The sequence below is a fragment of the Pelophylax lessonae genome (assembly GCF_965119305.1).
Source record: "Pelophylax lessonae genome assembly, chromosome: 8".
In the NCBI taxonomy this organism is placed as follows: domain Eukaryota; kingdom Metazoa; phylum Chordata; class Amphibia; order Anura; family Ranidae; genus Pelophylax; species Pelophylax lessonae.
Genome location: NC_138775.1, coordinates 276,890,786 through 276,904,943, shown reverse-complemented (window position 1 = coordinate 276,904,943; position 14,158 = coordinate 276,890,786). Strand labels below are relative to the sequence as shown.

The following is a 14,158-nucleotide window of genomic DNA, read 5'->3' as shown; positions in this document are numbered from 1 at the left end:
TATTCTGAGTCACGGACCACTGGATTAATAGGACCTGGAAGGGTTATTTCTGCGAAGGAACCCCTACAGATGAGTCTGTTTTTATAGTTTTTTAACCACTTAAGCCCCGGAGGATTTGCTGAAAGACCAGGGGGTATTTTGCAATTCGGCACTGCGTGACTTTAACGGACAATTGCGCGGTCGTGCGACGCTGTACCTAAACGAATTTGACGTCCTTTTTTTCCCACAAACAGAGCTTTCTTTTGGTGGTATTTGATCACCTGTGCGATTTTTTGATTATGCGCTATAAACAAAAAAAGAGTGTCAATTTTGCAAAAATAACAATATTTTTCACATTTTTTTATATGAAATTCCCCAAAAAAAATGTAAAAAAAAAAAATTTTTTAACATTTTCAGCAAATTTGTTTTATGCTACATATGTTTGGTAAAAACAAATCGCAAAAAGCGTATTTTGATTGGTTTGCGCAAAAGTTATCGCGTTTTTATCATTTTTGTTGTTTTTTTTTAACGCGTAATGGCGATCTGCGATTTTTTTTGCGCTACTGCGACATTGCGGCGGACAGATCGGACCCTTGACTGACATTTTTGACACTTTTGGGGTTACCAGTGACATTTCTACCGTAATCAGTGCTATACATATGCACTGTTACTGTAAAATTACACTGGCAGTGAAGGGGTTAACTTTATTTGAGAGGGAGGGGCTTTGTGTGTCCCTAGGGGCGTGATTCTAACTGTGATTGGCTGTGGCTTGAGCTGTAGGAACAATGATCAACGGTCCTACATAGTAGAACCGTATGATCATTGTTTCTACACAGGGGAGAATGACAGGCGACTTGTTTACACAGCCGCCTGCCTTTCTCCCTCTCCCCCGACGATTGCTGAGTGACCGGCGGACATTGGGTCCACCAGTCACACGCGCGGGGGGGTCCGTGACCACGCGGGAGCGCGCTGCGCGCTCGCTCACCAGAGCCTCACAGGCTAGTGACGTACCGATGCCTGTGAGGGGCTGACCGCCGCAGTATATGTACTTGCGGCGGTCGGCAAGCGGTTAAGGTGAGCGCCCACTCACAAGGGGGTGTACAGTGATTTTAGGATCCGTGACACTCTGGTCACTCACTATCTTGGGGAGCACCTGCCACCTACAGGTGGTTTTGAGCACAGCAAGAATACAAGGACTTGTATTTTTGGACACTAATTTTATATCAATATATTTTTTCACCCATCTATTTTTCTCATTATTATAAGATTAATATATGTTATAATTCATTATTATTTATTTTTCACTGTGGTTGGCATATTGATGTACATCGCACAGTATTCGCACTACGCACTTATATGAGGATTTTATTGGATTTATTGAGAGTTTATCAGTTTTCATTATATCATATATGAAACTAAATTATTCACCGGTCACTTTGCACATTTTATATTGATTAATATTTATATATACCAGACTTTTTATTGAGAAGGATTATCAGGGATTCATATATGCACCAGTTTATTTATTGAGGATATCCATTATTTTATATAGATTTTTATTCTGCGCCAACACATTTTATATATTTTAGAGCATACAAAGGTCTGCATCCTGGCATCTGGGTCAGGACTTTGCCCTTCCAGCATGTCCAAACTGAAATGTCTGAGTCCCCACAAGTTTGGGTAGTGGTCTTGATGTGGAAGAAATACATGGAAGTGGCCCTTCTCTAGAAGGTCAGACCGTGACCTCTTCAGGCCTGGCTGTATCAGAAGAAGACTTTTTATTGTTCACTAGGACAATGGTATTATCTCGGATCAAAGTAACCTAGGAGGCTTATATGGCGAAGACGAATCCATCAATCTAATGCAGAACCCACTTTACCAGATGGGTGGAGTGCTCATGGGCAGAATTCAGCAGTCCAGAATTATTTTACAGGATACCAACTAGGTTCATATACTACAAACCATTTTTGTCTATTACAAAGTTAATCAAGCAACATTGGAAGCAGGGGAGTTCAGTTCAGTTCTAAATGAATCTAAGGATATGTTGATTGAACGCTCCAGCATGGCCCTCACTTATGGTCTTCTGTGGGCGTCCAACATCCCATACATGTAGGCTGTCATGCTTGTGTCAGGAAAACGGAGAATGTTATACTTACCTGACGGTAATTTTCCTTTCCTGATGCATAAGCATGACAGCATACAGGTCCCTCCTTCGGGGGGGGGGGGCTTCGCATTTGAGTATAGTTACGAGAATGCCGCCTTAGGGGAGGTGACTCCTTTATATAGTATAACCCAGCCTTTCTCAACCAGTGTGCCGCGGCACACTGGTGTGCCGCCAGAGGTCCTCAGGTGTGCCTCGGAATCATGGGAGAGAAGGGCTGTCAGATGAGCCCAATCTCCCGATCCCCTGCCGAACTGTACATCGGCACTGTGAGGGAGCTCCTTCACCTTCAAAAGTGAAAGTAAAGGGAAGAGGAGTGTGCTGTGCCCTCTGCTTCCACTAAAATGCAGTACCTGGCTGAATGAGAAAAAGGTACTGTGCTACAACGTTTTAAAAGGGCTTTATACATGTGTGTGTTTGTGTTCGTGTGTTTGTGTTCATATGTGTATGTGTGTTCACATCTGCATGGCTGTATAGGGCAGCCCATTCATTTCAGTTGGCTTTCCTACCCGCAGAAATGCAGGGAAAGAAGTACCTGACCCTTTTTTTAAATTGCGCCGCACCAAAAGCGCCCCGTGTTCTGAAATGTGTGGAGTACCATTAAGAATTATTGGCACCCCTAAAAAGCAGAGCATTTGTCTCTGTGTGAGGAACCAGCCTGCTTTTTTGTGTGTTCCACGTCATAGAGTAACGTTAACTGAACCTTGGACAGGGGTGCCTCAAGACTGAAAATACTTTTTCAAGGGTGCCCCAACTGGAAAAAGGTTGAGAAACACTGGTATAATCAGTCCTGATTGGGTGAGGGGCGGAGCCTATACCCATACGTGTATGCTGTCATGCTTATGCATCAGGAAAGGAAAATTATCGCCAGGTAAGTATGACATTTTCTGTTTTTTTGGTTGTAACATGACAAAATATGGAAAATTTCAAGGGGAATGAATATTTTTTCAAGGCACTGTATGTCTATGACTTTTATATTGTGGTGTTGACTAAATGTATACAAATAAAATTGATTGCTTTTTAAAAAAAACGTTGTAATGTCCGATGAAGGTAGCAATAAAATCCTGCTGCCCCACCCTTTCCATTGCTCTCTTTCTTGTTTGTTGTTATTTATCTGTTGCCCAATTTTTTTTACAGCATCTTTTATTGTCTCTTTTCCATTTTTAGATGACAAATACTCAGATACTACAGCTACAGTTTCACACAGGTTTCATAGCACTCGGAACAACAGTGTTAAAATTTACAAAGTAAGTATAAATGTACTTTTAGGTTTTGCATTTGAATGTATATGTTTAGATTACTCTGTTTTCTAGTTGAGCTGATTACGGAGAAATTAAATTAGTTGTAAACCTCAGACATGAAATATAAACAAAGCATATCCTTCTATAGTGTGTACTTGTTTCAATTAGGAGCACTAAGTGTCAGATTTCTCTGCTGCTTCCTTCCTCTGCTATCAGCGTGAATCATTTCTGACAAGTTTTCCTGACACTAAGAGAAAAAATAGTGACAGGGGAGGGACCTCCAGCTGATTGACAGCCTCAGCTCTGTTTCTGTGAGCTGTGTGAAGGGGGGTGTGTCTCTTCCCTCCAATCAGCTGTCAGAACTCTACTGCTCCGAAACAATAAGGTGATACCACCCTTCTCCTGCGCTTAGAATCCAAGCTCCCCGACCACACTCCCCACGGGACTCACAACTGGCGTCTCAGATGGCTAAGGTCTTGCTGCCCAAAACGGACTGGGGTAGTCCAACGATACTGGAGTCAAAGAGAAACAAAGAAAGGGCGCACCAATCTAGCGCATTATCCTCATTAATAGGCTTTATTCATGCAACATATAAAATGGCTACTCACAAACATAGGCGAAAAAAGATCATATCAAGCTCAGTTGCTCCAATGTCAGGAGTAGTCCATAAATTAGTCCATATCCGATGAAATGATGGCTGACGCGTTTCGAGGCTCAGCCTCTTCCTCAGAACTTATGCAGTGTAGGTGAGCATCATGGGAAATGTAGTTCCAAAACATCTGGGGTGCCAGGGTTCGCCATCACAGGCCTATAGTATGCTTTATCCGGCTAAGCTGCCAAACGTGGATCAAGGGAAAGTGCACTTCTTCACAACTCCTACTGATGTATCCAGATGGCTGGATGCCCGGAGAAGCCCGAGAAGTGGGGGCTCCCCGCGCCCTCCCTGAAGATCCTGTAGTTCTGTCCTGGTGGAGGAAGTGGAGGGGCTCCTCCTGGAATGCTTTTTCAATTGTTCAGAGGACCTATTTTGCTTATTTTCTGCTCCTAATTTTTTGTCAAAGATGGAGACTTGCCGACCTACGTTCTACATACTGGTTTTTTTTTTCTCCTCTGAACTTGTTGTTCAGTGGAGAGCCCTAATATCTCCTTCCTTTTTTGGTTGTTTTTTTTAATCTTTTTTTGTTTTTTCGGACACTGGGGCCTGTGAGGCTTTGATTGAGTCTCACCTCTGTTCCTCATTTTTTGTTTTTGGTTATAGGATCGAAGAACTTGGCAGGTTGGGGCTGGGTGCAGGGAGGGGGTTTGTTGGGATATTGTTTTTTACATAGTTACATAGTAGGTGAGGTTGAATAAAGACAATAGTCCATCCAGTTCAACCTGTATAGGTGTGTGTGGCCGTAATCATCTCGCATACCCCTGAATGTTCTGATCCTTGAGATGTACGTCTAAGAGTCTTTTGAAAGCCGCCATACTTCCCGCAGAAACCACCTCTTGTGGTAGAGAATTCCACAATTTTGTAGCCCTAACAGTAAAGAACCCCCCACATTGCCTGAGGTTAAAACGCTTCTCCTCTAATCGCATTGTATGCCCTCGAGTCCTCATGCAATCCCTTCGACTGAACAGCTTTTTTTCTATGCCGAGGTCACCATTGAGATATTTATAAATTGCTATCATGTCCCCCCTCAGGCGTCTCTTCTCCAGGGAGAATAAATCGAGCGATTGCAGACGCTCTTCATAATTAAGGTCCTCCAATCCCCTAATTCGTTTAGTTGCCCTTCTCTGGACTCTCTCCGGCTCCAACACATCCCTTCTGAGGACTGGCGACCAGAACTGGACAGAATACTCCAGATGCGGTCGGACCAGAGTTTTATAAAGTGGAAGGATTATAGTCTTAACTCTGGAATAAATCCCTTTCTTTATGCATGCTAATATTCTGCTGGCTTTGGCAGCTGCCGCTTGACATTGCATGCTATTGCCTAGTCTATCATCAACCAAGACTCCCAGATCTTTCTCCATTTTTGATTCCCCCAAGGGTTCCCCTCCTAATGTGTATTGTGCTTTTATGTTTTTAGTCCCCAAGTGCAAAACCTTACACTTCTCCACATTAAACCTCATTTGCCATGTCGTTGCCCACTCTGTTATTTTGTCCAGGTCATCCTGTAGGATATCTGCTTCATGCTGTGCAGTTATTGATTGCCCAATTGTGTGTCATCTGCAAAAACTGATATCGAACTACTGATCCCGACCTCAATGCTGTTTATGAATAAATTGAACAAGGTTGGTCCCAAGACTGAGCCCTGGGGGACCCCGCTTACTACCTCAGACCAGTCTGAGTATGCCCTGTTTATTACCACCCTTTGGACACGGCCTTTTAGCCAGTTCCGTATCCAAGAGCAAACCTATGTATCAAACGCCTCAGTGAAATCCAAGTACACCACATCCACTGGTCTGCCCCTATCTAGCTCACAGCTCACCTCCTCGTAGAGGAGGCACATTTTTTGTATCTTGACTGGTTTCTTTTTTGGGCAGTGTGTATATTACATCTAAAACTCTGGAGATCCAGTGTTGTGTTTCTCACCTGTTTTGTGCTAGCCTATGTCTGGTGGACAATCCTGGGGCTCTGTCTGTCTTCTCTCACTGGTAGTGATGAAGTGCAGGGTCTCTACTGTCTATGTCCTGGTCCTTGGAAATGGAGGTAACCCCTAGAGTGGTGTCCTGGAATGCCCGAGGACTTAATTCCAAATTTAAAAGATCCCTGATCTTTGATTATCTAAAGAAATATAAACCACATTTAATTCTTCTGCAGGAGACTCATTTGCAGGGCTCCAGGATTCTCTCCTTTAAAAAGAGCCCATGTTGCTGGGGCCTATCATGCCACTTTTTCCTCATATGCTAGGAGGGTGTCCACATTGGTTACAAAAACACTACCCATATCCACACATAAAACTGACTTGAAGGCATGATATGTAGTTCTGGTCATTAGAATGTTTAATACATTTCTGACATTGGTTAATGTATATGTACCTCCTCCCCTCTTGCTCTTATTTAGATGATATGCTTCAGGCAGCTTATGAGATAGCAGAAGGGAAGATTTTTATTATAGGGGACTTAAACGCAGTGACGGATACAGGTATGGATAGGTTGGGGGCACCTCCAAAAGCTCAGTTCCCCCTAGCGGGATGGTTGTCTACTTATGGATTCCGGGATGTTTGGCATTTCAAACATCTAGACCTTAAGGAATATTCATGTTACTCTGAGACCCATAAGTCACTATCTAGAATAGACTCTGTCCTTGCGGAAGATGAAGGACTGGGTTTGGTGCAGGACGTTAAAAACTTACCCCGATCACTCCTCTATCCTGCTTGATCTTAATATGGGGGTTAAGCCCGGGATCCGTCACTGGCGTATGGAAGCTAATTGGTTACAGGAGGAATATGTCAAGATAAAATGCACGCAAGCTTTTCATCTCGTTTGGGTTGGAAATGGGGGGGGGGGGGGTAAAGCTTAGATTCTATTATGGTTGGGTTTCTATGGGGTTCACGTCCTCCTAGGTTGTCTATAGCAGTACTGAAGTTGCCTGTTAATTTGGGGGGTCTGGCTCTACCGGATTTACGTTCCTATTATTTTGCCTCTCAAGTGATCTTTTTTGCACACATTGGTCTAAACAACAAGGATCCAAACAGTTGGACCAAACAGGAACCATGAAGTAGCCATGAAGGGAGAGGCATTCCAGATTCCAGTAAAGCTGGGAAGGAGATCGTCCACCGACGTGATAGTCAGACCGATCTGTGTCAAAATGGCAAGATCCTTGGTGTTTGAAGCATACACTTTGGCTTTTTCTTGGATGATAACCCTCACCTTTGTCTGTCTTAACTGTTGTTGTTCAATCTCCCCTATAATCAGACCGGATGATGGTCATCTATTGGCGACTCCTCTTTTTATTTCAATGTGCATGGACATGTTTGTAAACATATACTTTCCTGTGTAACTGTGGACATATAAGAGCCCATTCACATTAGCGTGACTTGTCAGCCTGACAAGTCGCGCTCGGCCGCGGTCCATTGATTAGCACAGGACCCGTTCTAATAGGAGCGACACTAGTCGCTCCGACTTAGAAAAAGGGTCCTGTACTACTTTGGGGCGACCTGGAGGCGACTTGCATAGACTTCCATTATGTGAAGTCTCCAAGTCGCGCCGAAGTCGCGGTGCATGCGACTTCACAGGTTGCCCCCCAAAGTCGTGTCGCGCTAGTCTGAATGGGCTCTAAATGGTGAATGAATTGGTCACATTTGGTGATCTACATCTAAATGTTTCGAATTATCAATATTGAAACGTGGATCCTAAAGAAAGCCCCTCATTTGGGCAAAACACGTTGATCCATACATATCAGATCCATATACATCAGACCACGAATTGACCACATGGAATGGTCATAATACATGTTGATTGTACTATTTAATATGTTTTAATGGTTTTTGTATAAATAAAACTTGTGGTTTTCCTTTTTGGCACTTAAAAATCCCCTTTCTCCCATCATCTCCTCTAAGTGAGGAGATGTGGGGGCTTGCCTTCTAATGACCTTTATTTACAGACTCCCTAATATGTGCATTGACAAATGCTTTTATATGCAGTAAACCTTGCATGACTCAAGATTTTTTTTTTATTTAAATCCTCAGGCCTGAGCTTGACGCGTGTGATTCTCCAGACAAGTATCCTCAGCTGTTTCACATAACGCTTGACATTGAGATCGAGTCCACGGACAGACAGACGGACCTCACCCCTCCCTGGGAAAATTTTGTAGCGAAGGACATTAACCCCAGCATCCTCTTCTCTTCACAACAGGAACAGCAGGACGCTCAGACTGTAGGGGGTAAGAGACTGCGATGGGGTGCCAGTCACTAATGGCACTTTTCCACTGCAAGTACCGGCTCGGCTCTACTCTGCCCTGCTTGGCCCGGTTTGCTTTTCCACTGCGGTACCGCATGGTATAGTGTCGGAACGGTTCGGTACGGTACGGTATAGGTTTGCTTTTCCATTAAAGTAGTACTAAAGTTAAGTGGGTGGGATAACAACGGGGTGGGTGTGATTCTCTGACCAATCAGTGGCTAGTAGTGACTGCATGCAAAGGATTGTGGGATATGGTACCAGTTTGGTACCTGTTGGAACCACAATCGAGTAGGTACTGTTTTTTCAGAGCCGTACCGTACCGTACCGTTCGGTTCCATGCAGTGGAAAAGCAAACCTATACCGTACCGTACCGAACCGTTCCGACCCTATACCATGCGGTACCGCAGTGGAAAAGCACAAAAGCGTGCCGACCCGGTACGGTTCCATGCAGTGGAAAAGCGCCATGGGTCTCTTTTGGGTTTCTGAGACTAAAATGTGGTCCTGCATACAACCCTGAGGAGCAAATAATGGGGGAGCTCTGATCCATGTCCAGGAAATGCAAACACATTTAGAAAACTCTTTATGCCCATTACTGCTGTAGCCATGTTTTAGTCCCAGGAGCTGCATCTTTAAAGCAGCGCTCCGTCTGAAAAAAAAATTACTGTAGCTGCGGACTTTTAATATAAGGACACTTACCTGTCCAGGGATCCCGTGATGTCGGCACCCCAAGCCGATTCAGCCATCGGCTTTGGGTGCAGGCGCCAGGCATTAAAAGTAAGGGAAACCAGCTGTGAAGCCTTCAGGCTTCACAGCCGGTTTCCTACTGTGCATGCGGAGATGTCTCCGCTGACATCCGCTGCTCCATAGAGCTGCATGGAGCATCCAATCACGTTCGCCTGAAAAACTGACAGGCGGACCGGATCAGAAAGCCCGTGTGAAAGGGGCCATAGGCTTTACCAGAGTTTTAGGAGCTGCAGAGTTTAGAGGCAGTCAAAGCCCATCTCCTGAACGTAGAAGAATCGCATCCAGGAGAGGAGCTTTTGGGCAAAAAACGCCAAATGCACCTAAACGCTAGGCGAGTTTAGCTCTTCAGCATTAATTCATTTCAATGGCCAGAATAAATAAAAATTCTTGCTAATTATAATAAATATAAAAGCTCCCAAACCAACATAAATGTTGATAATTGAACCTAAACTGGTTTGAAAAAATGCAGCTTTACAGTAACCATTGATTCATTTCTAGATCGTGATCATGCCTTCTTTTAATGTAAAACTATAGGCAAAACTTTTTTTTTTTCATTTTGCATAGAGTTAAGCCCCGTACACACGATTATCGAACGATCTGTCATCCGTTTTTTGTGGCATGCTAGTCTGATGTGGAAAGTGAAGAGGTTATTTTCATACAAATTTTCCCGTACGACAGAATTCTACTTCAGAAGTGATGTCATGTGTTGGATTGCTTTGTAGGTGTTCTTTCGTCTCTCTGAGCATGCCTAGTCTTGCTCTTAAGATTTTTTTTCCGTCGAAATCTGTACTAATGAGACGAAAATCGGACGTTGTGTTGACGGAGGACAAAAATTTTATAGCCTGCACATCAGGATTTTGTCAGCCGGAAAGTCGGAGTCGGCTGTCGAAAGCACCATACTAACAAACTAGCATACCACAAAAAACGGATGACAGATCGTTCGATAATCTGATCGTGTGTACGGGGCTTTAGTTAACGACGGCCTGGCATTGCATGCTACTGCTAAGTCTGCTGTCTTCTAGGACCTCCAAATTAATTTTCATCACTCATGCTCCCAGTGTAATTTCTGTTTTAACAAAGGCAAAAGTGCAGAAACCTTAAAAGAGAAGTACAGCCAAAGCTCATTTGGCTGTACATCTCCTGTGGAGCACAGCGATGCAGTTCGTTCTGCACTTCTGTGACACATTTTCAGCTGACGGTGGGCTGAAGCCCGATGTTGGCTGACGTCCGAGCCGGTTCAGGCTGGGGCAAGATCGTGACAATAAAGTTGGGATCCACCCACAACCCTGGTTCGGCACCTGTCTCAGCCTCTGAGCAAGCTGCTGAGAGCCTGAGCCAGCTACTCTCGCCCCCTCCACAGCCCAGAGCTCCAGTGAGCTCTGAGAACCGTGCAATCGGTAGTGTTTGATTGCTTGGTTCCCCGCCTTAGAGCCGGCAGGGGACAGATGCAGATTTGGACCAATGCTGCATCCATTCACATTTTTGCGACTTGTCATGCCATTTTGGACATCAGAGTTGCATGATATTTTGTCCCTCATGTTTTCCAATAATAAGTCACAGCAACTTCAAAGTAGTTCATGCATTACTTTGGTCAGACTTTCATGCAGCTTGAGGGCCATAGACTTCAATGTTAACCCTCAAAAGTTGCATGAAAGTCATACCTCAATGTTATACAATTCAGCAGTTGTCCATTATCATTGGTCAAAGCCAAAGTTGTATCCAAGTCGCACCCATCCAAAGTTGTGTCAAAGTTGCACCAAAGCTGCACTCCAAAGTCGGCACAACTTTGGAGCCGTACAAGTGTGAATGGAGCCCTAATCAAAGTGCCCTACTTTTCCATCATTTCTCTTCTTGACTAGCAGGCACAAAGAAATACAAGTGCATCTCCTAAAATAAGAATACCACCCTTTTTTTTAATTATTATTTTAATTCAAAAAGTGAAACTCATATATTTTATATAGATGCCTTACACAAAGAGTGATATATTTCAAGCATTTATTTCTTTTAATTTTGATGATTATGGCTTACAGCTAGTGAAATCATCACAAACTCTATTCAAGGTCCCAGAGTCTGGAGGAGGAGTGGAGAGGCACAGAAACCAAGTTGCATGAGGTCCAGTGTGAAGTTTCTGCAGTCAGTGATGATTTGGGAAGTCATGTTATCTGTCCTGTTGGTCCACTGTATTTTATCAAGTCCAAAGTCAGTGATGATTTGGGGAGCCATGTCATCTGCTGGTGTTGGTCCGCTGTATTTTATCAAGTCCAAAGTCAGTGCAGCTCTACCAGGAAATTCTAGAGCACTTCATGCTTCCCTCTGCTGACCAGCTTTATGGAGATGCTAATTTAATTTTCCAGCAGGACTTGGCACCGCCCACACTGCAAAAACTACCAATACCTGGTCACATGATCATACAAAAATGGAAGACAGGCGCCAATCAGTAAAACAATCACGGTTTATTGCACAGCATACATGTCGCACTTACATTAAGCAAGGGCACAGGCTTCTCCTTAAGGCTCATAGATCCTTTCTATAACGTGGTACTTCCGCATCCGGCCGAGCCAGCAGCCAGGAGATGATGTAACTTCAGGGAAGTCCAATGGGGGAGCCGGATCGAGCCAAGGGCGGCAGTAAGCCACTTGTCCACTATCAATGACGTAACGCGTTTCGGAGCACACGCACTACGCTCCTTCTTCAGACGATGCGGAACACCCGCAGGATGCGGTCATATATAGGCTAGCTGTGCTAGCCACAATGGAGGGGCGGAGCATTCTACACTCACTAAGAGTTCGGATGCCATAGTTACCAATGCTAAACATTAAAAACTATTCATAGTTCATAGTAAACATTAAGAATTAAAACAATAATTATGAAAGATGGACTCATTCCATGGCACAAGGATACATGGAAGATGGAGAACGGGAAATAATTTCATTATTAGAATCACACAAGTATAATGTGTGTTTATGATAAAATCGCACATATAAAAAGCACACAAATAAGAATAAATAACCAATCAGAAAGAAAAAGAGTAATAATAATAGAGAGTGAGGGGTGAAATGAAAAGATGTATATATATATATGTATATATAAATAAAAAAACACACAACCCCCAAAGGATTTGGGAAAAAATAAACATAAAAATAAAAATAAATGAAAATAAAGATAACATTAAATAAAAAAATAAAAAGTAAAATATAAAATAAGTAAATAATAAATAAATGAAATAAAAAAAAAAAAAAAAAGGGGCAGATAGGGAAAGTGTGTGTTTGTATGTGCCAGCGGGATTTTTTGGCTTCTGCCTGCCTACAGCGCTGCCTTCCGTAACAACACTAGAATCTTGCACCATCTGGAAGTCTCCTCCCTTTCACTCTCATCCCAGTGCGGGCCCCATCCAGTCGGCACAAGCGCCCAACACATCCTCTTTTGCTTCTGGTCACATGATCATGGTATCACTGTGCTTGATTGGCCAGCAAATTCGCCTGACCTAAACCCCACAGAGAATCTGTGGGGTATTGTCAAGAGGAAGATGAGAGACACCAGACCCAACAATGCAGACGAGCTAAAGGCCGCTATCAAAGCAACCTGGGCTTCCATAACACCTCAGCAGTGCCACAGGCTGATCGCCTCCATGCCACGCCGCAATGATGCAGTAATTCATGCAAAAGGAGCCCCGGCCAAGTATTGAGTGCATACTATACTGTACATGGACATACTTTTCAGTAAGCCAACATTTCTGTATTAAAAATACTTTTTTTTTTTATTGGTCTTATGTAATATTCCAACTTTCTGAGATACAGAATTTTGGGTTTTCACTAGCTGTAAGCCATAATCATCAAAATTAAAAGAAAAAAATGCTTGAAATATCTCACTCTGTGTGTAATGAATCCATATAAAATATATGAGTTTCACTTTTTGAATTGAATTACTGAAATAAATTTACTTTTTGATGATATTATAATTTTATGACGTGTCCGTAGAGGACCAGTGAGCACAATAGGGTTTCCTGGTAGCCCCCACAAGGCTTTGACTGAGTTTGCTATAGAATCGTGGTCTATACCATTTTGCTTTCCTTGTGGAGGTTCCTTGTGGCCCCATCTGTAATCCAGGGGCCTTCCAGCCCGCAGCCAAATATGGTGCCCATTGTAATCTGTAGATGATGTCAACGCAAAGCTTCTATTGATAATGTGATATTGTGATGGGACTTGGATATAGAAGATTTTCTTCTGATAAGAAGATAATGGAGCTCTGATGATATAAGCATTGTCCGATCTCCAGTTCATTGTTATATTTGTCTTTACATACCCGTGTTTGTGCTCAATAGGCAGAGCTCCAGTGGAACAACCTCAAGACAACTTTAAGAACGCCGGGCAGGGGGCATTTTTCTCTTCCTTGAGCTGGCAAGGTATGCTTTTTAGAAATGTCTGAAGAGTACCTGTTTATTAACAGTAGGCAATGTATGGACTAGTCTGTTGCTTATAGAACACAGCCTATTTATTTAGCAGACACTTATGACAATACTATAGGTCTTGTGTCTACCTGATGTTATTACTCTCTAGAGCAAGGTTTCTCAACCAGGGTTCCTCCTGGGGTTGCCAGGGGTTCCTTGAGAAATGAGCAATTTCTGCCTCTCAGATAAGTTCCCAATGACACCATTGTTCCTTTTAGCTATCTGTAAGGGGGTAATTCTTCCCAATGATGAGAATAGTAAGGAACATTCTTCCCACTGACTGTCACACTAATGTGTCATGAGTTGTAGATTTTTCATTTCTAGCAGAGGGTTCCCTGAGACCAGAAAATTATTTCAAGAGTTCCTCTGTGTTGAAAAGGTTTAGAAAGGCTGACCTAGAGAGATATCATGACATTCGTTGAGCCCATAAAGTGGCCTTTTCAGCTTGATGACATCTACACTGGAATAAGTCATGTAAGTACCTTAACCACTTTACCACTAGAGCATTTTGCTGTCTTACGTCTGGGCCACTTTTTGCGATTCGGCGCTGTGCGACTTTAACTGACAATTGCGCGGTCGTGCGACGCCATACCCAAACGAAATTTACGTCCTTTTTTTCCCACAAACAGAGCTTTCTTTTGGTGGTATTTGATCACCTGTGCGATTTTAACTTTTTGCGCTATAAACAAAAAAAGAGCG

General features: G+C 43.3%; 1 protein-coding gene across 3 annotated transcripts in view; it reads left to right on the top strand.

Annotated features, from left to right (window-relative positions):
* The window catches only part of DNAJC6 (DnaJ heat shock protein family (Hsp40) member C6), a 190,949-nt gene that overhangs the window by 128,169 nt on the left and 48,622 nt on the right, over positions 1–14,158 (top strand). For all 3 annotated transcript variants that reach the window (XM_082264991.1, XM_082264990.1, XM_082264992.1), the window contains 3 exons: positions 3,308–3,387; positions 8,058–8,251; positions 13,334–13,414. In XM_082264991.1, the coding sequence (XP_082121117.1) occupies positions 3,308–3,387; positions 8,058–8,251; positions 13,334–13,414 (355 nt within the window). The remainder of the gene's footprint in view (positions 1–3,307; positions 3,388–8,057; positions 8,252–13,333; positions 13,415–14,158) is intronic.